General features: G+C 40.7%; 2 protein-coding genes across 5 annotated transcripts in view; one reads left to right on the top strand and one right to left on the bottom strand.

The window, feature by feature from the left end:
• CNTD1 (cyclin N-terminal domain containing 1) overlaps nt 1-7,279 on the top strand; it is a 15,291-nt gene extending 8,012 nt beyond the window's left edge. Inside the window, exons 5-8 of one of the 4 annotated variants that reach the window (XM_019505645.1) lie at nt 163-307; nt 1,158-1,254; nt 1,829-1,983; nt 7,182-7,279. In XM_019505645.1, the coding sequence (XP_019361190.1) occupies nt 163-307; nt 1,158-1,254; nt 1,829-1,954 (368 nt within the window). In that variant the 3' untranslated portion in view covers nt 1,955-1,983; nt 7,182-7,279. Of the gene's footprint in view, nt 1-162; nt 308-1,157; nt 1,255-1,828; nt 3,484-7,181 lie in introns of those variants that run through there. The other 3 variants (XM_019505626.1, XM_019505635.1, XM_019505651.1) reach the window with 3 other exon arrangements.
• BECN1 (beclin 1) overlaps nt 2,995-8,393 on the bottom strand; it is a 7,775-nt gene continuing 2,376 nt past the window's right edge. The window contains exons 5-12 of the mRNA XM_019505621.1: nt 7,286-7,376; nt 6,889-7,025; nt 6,476-6,670; nt 6,025-6,171; nt 4,910-5,059; nt 4,756-4,816; nt 4,222-4,364; nt 2,995-3,750 (exon numbers count right to left, since the gene is read on the bottom strand). Coding sequence (XP_019361166.1) covers nt 3,582-3,750; nt 4,222-4,364; nt 4,756-4,816; nt 4,910-5,059; nt 6,025-6,171; nt 6,476-6,670; nt 6,889-7,025; nt 7,286-7,376 — 1,093 coding nt within the window. The 3' untranslated portion in view covers nt 2,995-3,581. The remainder of the gene's footprint in view (nt 3,751-4,221; nt 4,365-4,755; nt 4,817-4,909; nt 5,060-6,024; nt 6,172-6,475; nt 6,671-6,888; nt 7,026-7,285; nt 7,377-8,393) is intronic.

Raw genomic sequence — 8,393 nt, 5'->3', positions numbered from 1 at the left:
TAAAATCACATTCTCTTATGAAGCATCAAGTTAAGGCTCTCACAGGATATGGCAGTCACTGCTGAAAAGCTTAGGCACCAATTCTAATGCTTCTCATATTTTTCCTAATTTGGTATGGGCCACAAAATAGATACAGCTGACCCTCTAAAATCTTTACCTTAGGACATAATGGCTGTTTACTGTCTTTAAAACAATTGCATGAAATGTGTGTGCATCTGCTGGATTTAACTTACCTCATGCGTGATGTTATCTACAATACATTGCTAAAGACTTCTATTGAAAATTCAACGCCAAATGAACTCCAGATGTAAGTATACATGTCTAAGGACATGTTTGAACTAATACCAGTCTTTTGTGTATTCAGAGAAAAAAAGGCTGGTGAAGGACACAAACTTGCATCTCTAACTTACATTTGCTGCAGTTTGACAGCACAGTAACTGAGAAAAGTGCTTCGTAAGCCAAAATAATGAGTTGGTTACTTGCAATACCAGTTAGCAGGGCATTTTTTATGCACTAAGAATATGAGACTGAAGTTTCTTGATTTAAGTAAATTCTTTGAAATGCTGAGAACAGTCTCTGTACAAGACTTCCTTTTCATAGAAAATAGTATTTGGAGATAGTCTGTTCCAGTTCTGCTCTGACACTGTATGTTTGTCATGCTGGATAACTCAGAGTACCTTTCTCCCTACTGATGTCTCTAGAAGAATGAGTATGTATCTAATCTCCCAGACAGATTAATTACTATTTGCAAAAGGAGAGTTTTGAAGATAAATTACTACAACTGTCAATACTAATTAGCACAAAGTGCTGTGTATTAATAGTAGTTGGTTCTGGATAAAACTAGCTTCGCTCAACATTTCCACGTTTTAGTAACATTGCTATGAAAGGAGACTGGGAAAATGTTCCTTAACTCACTCTTCTTGTCTATCTTTTCTTTAAGAAAACTGGTGCATAAACTGAACTTTTAGTTGAAGCTATTAATACCAGCATGGGGTGACCTTAAAGGGGAGGGTTGTACCTAGATGTTATTAGAATGTTACTTGCGTTACTGAGTCCCACATACACAAAATCAAATGTTAAACATGACTGTAGTTGAAATACAGAAGCAGCCTCATTTTAAACCACACATTATTGGATTGGTGTTTTTTTTTGTACAGAGCAAAGTTTTTATCAGTAAAAGAAGATTTTATGCTCTTGGCAGCTGGAATTATTGGAACAAGTGCTTTCATACTAAACCCTGAACACTGGAATCAGGTAGAGTCACTGCAGAGCCTTACAAGAATGAAAAAATTACCATTTACACAGTGTGAAGAGAAATTATTTTGAGGGGAGAAACATTTCAGTTTAGGATTAACGGGGAAAAAAACTGGGTAGAAATTATCAGGAAGGCAGAATCTCCAATTATCTCCAGTTTGCAAAAATAACTGCCCTTCCCCCACCCCAATTTCTTTCCAAAATAAAGATTACAACTTTCTTACACCTGTAACAAATCTATGATTGTTGATAGCATCTTCATATGGAAGTAACCTCTCTAGCACACCAGATTTCTGCCAAACTAGCTACAGGATACCTTGATTCTAAGATGACAGGTACCTGTGTTTAAGTCTAACTGGCCTATTTTAATAATCTCCAGTAGAATGAACTAAGTGTGAAAACTCAGTTCTGTTTTCTCCTACTGAAAGGTTCTTCATTTGGTCCACTGCAAAGGGTTACCAAGCTGTATCATGGTGGCGTAACAATTACTATGTTTCTTTTCCTTTAAAAGTATTCACAGTTTAAGCTTCAAAATGAAAAAGTATTTGAAGTAGGGGTTTATTTTTTTTTAAAGGTTGTGGAGCATTTAAACTGCATCACTGGCATTACCTCACAAAGCATGTTTGAATTTTTATATGCGATACTAAAGCACAGTCTTGGCACTACACCCACTGGAACCAATGCAAGACAGATGGAATGATGTTTTCAGGAGTACCACACTACTTAATGGTAAACATGGATTTATTTATTTTTTTTGCAACAGTGTTCTCAAAGCCAGCATGTTACTGGAAAGGATCCATCCTTCATCATACCAAACAAGGAACTTGGTAACTCCTTTCTGATGAGCTACAGTGGTTGTGTAACAGCCCCTGCAGACTGTCCCCTACCTCTCTTACAGAGAGAGCGTAGCAGTGTCATTTGGGACAAAGAGTTTTCTTATTCTTAAAGAAAAAATAGCAGCTAGATTTTGTAAATTTGCAGGCTTAGGTGTCCTTTGAAGAAGTTAGCAACAACTCTATACTTGGATTGCCAAGGCCACTCATAGAAAAGACTCCAGCATGGTTTGGGAATATACAAAATGCTCATGATAAATCCTCTAATAAAACCTTTGCAAACAAGGCTATATTTTCCTCCTGTATAGTAGCTGTTGTGGAGTAACAGCTCTCAACATCCTGCAGCAGGGGTTCTTAACCTCTGGCATGCAGAGCAGTGTGATCTGGCCCACAGGGCTCTGGAAATTATTTGGGAAGGGTAGGAGCCAGAAGCAGTGGCAATGAATAGAGCTAGTGCTCTCCTACTGAATTCTCATGCCCCACAGGCCAGATGATATCACTTTGTGCACAGGATCCCACCGGCATGCAAGGAACCAGGGGAGGGGCAACAAGGCTGAAGGTGGACTCAGTCCAATTTGGTGTGCATAGGACCAGGGCGATGAGCCAAAGCATACCCAGAGACTGGTCAAGACCCATCCCACACCATGCATAAGGCCTAGAGCCCCAAAAGGTTGGGCACTATTGTCCTAGGATCTTCAGTACTAGATACCCCACTAATCCAGTTATCTGTCCCCACAGAGAATTCAGGTAGACACTGTTGAAGGAGAAGTTCAAGTCAAACATAGCACTGCTTGCCTTGAGGCAGATGCAAACTTCATTTGGTTTGGAGACTGTTTGATATATCCATCTCAGTGCAGAGGAATGTTATGCTGCAGTTAGTGTTTTCATTCAGTGAACACTCCTTGTCTAGAATACAAAGTGTTTTATTACAGTGTTCAGTGCACCTTTGTGCAGTAACAGACTGCAAGAAATACTGGATAGAAACACTTAAATATTATAGCAACATTTTAAATAGTATCAAACCCTAGTAAATTTGAATGGCACCAAGTTAAGTGCGCATCTGTATCTGATTTAAAGAAAAAATAAATATGTTCAAGCTTTAAGGTGACCAGGCAAAATGCCTATAAGTTTTTACCCACTGTATTCTTAGTACTTCATTTTCCTAAGATACAATTCGTTTAAAAGTTGCAATGGTATTAAATATCCACTTGTACAGTAAAATAAGTTTTGACATACATAAAACCACAATATACATAAAAGCTAAATAGCTACTTCATGAACAGCTTAATTTTATTCTGTTCCACTTAACAGCATAACTTTACATATTGCTTTTCTACATATTACTTGTGGTATGAAATTTTAAATAAAGTGTCTTGTGGATTTTTGGTATTGTAAACATCTTGTACTGGTTAATATTAAGTGACAACTTAATCTGATATTCTTCAAAACAAAATGCAGATACTCCATAGCCATCAGGGTAAGTTCTTCATGCAGTCATTTGTTATAGAATTGAGATGAAACCCAGGCAAGACCCCATTTCAGGTTAGTTAACATGAACTTGAGTGCTTTTGTCCATTGCTCCTCTGAATTAAACTGGGTTTTAATAGAGTAAGAGCCACCGCTGCCCCCTGTATCTTCTATCTTGCCTTTTTCCACATCCATTCTGTATTGCAGAAACAAAACATTAACACATTTACATTGCAAGTAACAGTATCATCTCTGAAACCACTAATCAATTCTACTTGTAAACTGAGCGTGCCTTCCACTGCCCCTGAAACTATTACTTTCCAATGATTACTTTGGAGGTCAGACTTGACTAAAATACATTTTTTTCAGTCACCATAAACAGCTATGAATTGCACATAACTGCTAAACATTTTCTATCATTCTTATTCCTTATTTGAAGACATGTAAGGACTGCTGTTTAAAAAAACAACCGTACCCAGGTCCTTCCAATTAGATCAGAAGAGAAGACAGGCATAGGGGTTTTATCCTCCACATCTTAAGTAACATTTATTGCAACTGGCTACCAGGAAGCCAGGAATCAAAAAAGTAAAGGGTTCTGTGGATCAGGATGGACATGTTCTGGCAGTAGCACACCAATTAGCAAACTGGAATAAAGAGCAACACTAACCTGTAGGGCAAACAAAAATGAGTTTCGCCTTTTTCCACCTCTTCTTTAAATTGCTGCACGCAGTCCAAGAAAGCCACCATCGCATGATCAAATTTATTGTCCCAAAAGAATCTTAAACCTCCAGAGCAATACAAGGGCAACTCCTGAAAAACACAGAAGATGAATCCAAAACATCCATTTTAGATGTTCTGTAATTTGCAGTGAGATGTCACTGGGAATCCTCTATTTTCAAGAAATCAGTGGACTCTCCTTGAACATTCCAGCACTCATGCTACTCATTTGAGTCATCCACCATTAGTCAACTGGACAGGACTGGAGCCTACTAGTCCAATTCAACTGGCTATAGGAATTTGTATTTTTATGGGAGAGACCTCCTCTGCTTTCCCCCAACCTGCCTAGAGAGTTGAAGAATAAGGCATTTACTGCAGCAACTTTATTAAACTTGCAGCAAGTATTCTGCCCCATCCAGCTGGTGTGAACTGGGGAAGTCTGTATTTAAACCATATTACCGTTGCATGAACTAAGGCTTTTTACCTTTGATTTGTCTGTGAGGGACTCTAAATAGGAATGGTTCCCATATGGAACAAGACGGTATCTGAAAGTAACAGTTCAAAAGGAAAATTAATGTAAGTGTTCTTAACAGCAGCAGCTTTACAAATCACCAGGTTGTATAAGGGACAGCTCTTACCTTTGAAACTTCAGGCCCATCTTGTTGGCAAGAGCATGCAGTAGTAACACCGTTTGCCCCCAAGCTGCATTGATCTCATTCCATTCTACAGGAACGCTGGGGAGGCGGCCAAGTCTGAAGTTATTAATTGTGCCAAACTGTCCACTGTGCCTGTGGCAGAAGTCATAAATAAGATCACTGAAGCAAGGATGGTACACAGCACAAAAGGGTCTCATCCTAATTGCTAGTTAGTGTAAATTAACAACTTGAGACTACAACTCAAGAGCTCAGAATACATCCCAAACATTACAGAACGAACTGCAAGCACGTTCTACGTTAGCCATGCTGAATAAGGGACAAGCTCAGAGTTGCCCTCCAGCATAGCCATTTGCTTAGGAACATAGCTTTGGAGCCCATGTGGTATCCAGTTTGACAGCTTATTTGACCTTGCCCTATGTGCCCTCCTATTTGTAGTTCTGTATGCAGGCTGGATAAAGTACAGGTTTCCCTCGCTTTATGCTGTACATGCGTTCCTGGAAAACGGTGCATAACTCAAATTTGCATAAAGGGAACCCACTTTACAATGTAACAAATAGAGATATGTTCCAAGGCCTCAACTGTACTAACCCCCAGACCCATGTCTACCACTTTTACAAGACAAGTTTGGTATTCACCAACAGCAGACAGTACACACAAGCACAGGGAACTATCATAATGGGGAGGGCAATTACAGAAACACTGTGTCACAGACAAGTGAGGAGCATAGATCCACAAAGGATATTTTGGTGCTTGTCATTCCCACAATGCACCATACAAAGCAGCTGATTACGGGCTTCCACCACACCTATTGCTTAAGAGTGAATTTACCTTGCATGCAACAAATTTTTGGTATAAAAAGGCTCACAGCATAAGAGCAAATTTACACATACAGAAACTGCATACAGCGAGGGAAACCTGTACAGGCTTTTCCTGGTTACCCTTTCAGCAGTGAGAAAATCTGATCAGCTGCTTGCAACAATATGGTATAATGCAACCTGTGCTCACAACTATATTGCTATATAAACTACTGTCCAAACTGATGCTGAAATGCAGATTTCTGGAAGCTGATGCCATTTACTCCAGTGTCTAAACATTACCAGATATGAAATGTTGCATTGAACACATTAGTTTTCTTCAGTTTATCCAACTGCATCTGGGCATAACGCATCTGGTTATCAACACTTTTCAGTTCATCATCCAACTCCAGTTGCTGCCTCTTGAATTCACAGTATTCCTTCTGATATCTTCAAAAAGCAAAAAGGAGAAAGCTACCAAGAATGCAGGATGGCAAGAGCACTAACTCCATTGTGAAACATTCCCTGGAAATGAGAGGAGAACCCCAACTTCACAGCTTGTGCAATTTTTGGTCTAACTAGAAGTACCAGGCTATCCCAGTTTGTAGCAGATGAAGTCACTTGTACCTAGACAATATTGGTAATTTATTAAGGAAACACTATTTATGTATTTACCCACAATCCTAGCTGATGCACCCAGTCATCTATGTATTCATCACCACTACCCTGCAATGGAGTTTTAGTTAAGACTTACTGTGCCTCCTCCTGATCCAGCCTCTCTGCTTCTGCCCTGACCCTCTTAAAGTCTTCTGCTACAATCTTGCGGTTCTTCTCCACATCTTCCAGCTCCTGGATCAACTGTTCCTCCTCCAGAGCGAGTTCCTTCAGCTCCATTTGCAATTTTTCCTTATCTTCTTCATTCATTTGTTCCAAGATCTCTAGACATCGCCTATAGAAGACACTGACTGGTTATTAAACCATACATAGTGCAGTTATCAGAACATGACATGTTATGGCTTCTGATATGCTTAGTTGCAGCTGACCAGCAGCACAACCAACACTTTGTTGTTGGACATCTTTATCATTTAAGAATTACTAGTAGACAAGTGAGTAAATCAGTATTCTTTCACTGCTCTTCAAAATTAAGACCAACATCAAGTCACTCACTTGTAGTTCTGGCACTCATTCTCTGTGATGTTAAGTTGTGTGTCTAACTGGTCTAGAAGGGTATCTGTGCATTCCTCACACAGAGGGTGATCCACATCTGTCTGTCCTGACATAATGTCAAAAAGGTCACCAGTAACCTAGAGAAAAAGCTCATCTTAGTAGAGCAAATCTAAAGGCAACTTCAGGTTCTGCTTCTCAGACAAGGGACTTGTGCCCCTCAAGACAACTCCCACATGCCCTTTTTGAGCACCAACACTCAATCAACTGGTTTAACTTTAATTTTTTCCCACTAGGATTTGAAAACTAGAAGGTCAAGAAAGCTTTATATTGCCAATGTTTAAAGCACTTGGTACAATTTGCAGTGTGTTCAAAATACACGTAGCACATGAAGGCTTGCCTTCAGTCTCCTGCTGAGGTTCTCCATGGTTCCACCATCAGAAGCTTCTCCAATCAGAGTGAAACTATTGGCACTTTCTGTAGACATCATTCTTAAAGGAAAAAGAATCGTTGTAAATATTTGAAGGAAAAAAATAATGATTTCCTGATGTCAAGTCCCACAGTTTCCTAAGGGAAACATCTCTACTAATTTAAATCTCACACCTTGTTCAAGAATTAAAAGGGAATTAACTGATCAATAACCTTTGGGACAATGTATTAATCTTATATGGAGTTCAGTGGGAGAGTCTGCATGGCCTTTATGGGAACCTTCAAGCAGTAGTTTTGTGCCAAGCCTTAAATCAGGGCTATTCAACTTCTGAGATGTCACAGGTTACCAGTTAGGCAACCTTGCCTTAGATAGGGGGGGTGGCAAGTAGGGCTGTGCAAAGCTTCAGGGGTTGATTTGATTCGGAGGAAATCTGCCCCAATTCAGTGGCCAAATGTCCAAATCCAAATCAAATCAAATTGGCACACCAATAAAAAGGTCTGAATCAATTTGAAGCTCTTCGAATTGATTCAGAAAAGATTCAGAGAGCTTCAGATATTCGGGCAGTCCCCACTTGCTGTTGCAGGGAACTGGACCTGGACTCCATGCCAGTAAGTATGGGGTGGGGGGCTGGCAGAGAGGGGAGAGGACCATGGGGGGGGACCCATGCTAGGCCCCATCCCCTGCCTGATCCCCCAGCCCCCCCCATGACCACTCTTCCAGCTATGTGAAATGGCTGCTCCATCCAGCCCCAGCCCCTGGTTCTTTAAAAAAAAAAGCCCCGCATTCACTGGCTGCTGCCAGGCATGGGGGGCAATCCAAACTGCCCCATGCTGCATAGGGGGCTCTGCCATGAGCCCCTATTCCCCACCCGCTTTCCCAGTGCTGTCAATAGCTGCCCCACCCAGCCCCAGCTCTTTAAAAAAAAAAAGAGCCCCACACTCACTGGTGGCTGCAGCGACCGTCAGGGCTTCTGGGGGCTCGTGGCAGAGCCCTCCACGCAGTGGGGGGCAGCAGGGATTGCCCCCCGCACCTGGCAGCACTCGGTGAGTACAGGGCTTTTTTTTTTTTTTTTTTTTTT

The sequence above is a fragment of the Gavialis gangeticus genome, unplaced genomic scaffold (genome assembly GCF_001723915.1).
Source record: "Gavialis gangeticus isolate Ggan-Ray unplaced genomic scaffold, GavGan_comp1, whole genome shotgun sequence".
Classification (NCBI taxonomy): Eukaryota; Metazoa; Chordata; order Crocodylia; family Gavialidae; genus Gavialis; species Gavialis gangeticus.
The sequence above is the reverse complement of the archived record's forward strand: the minus strand, read 5'-3'. Positions and strand labels throughout refer to the sequence as shown.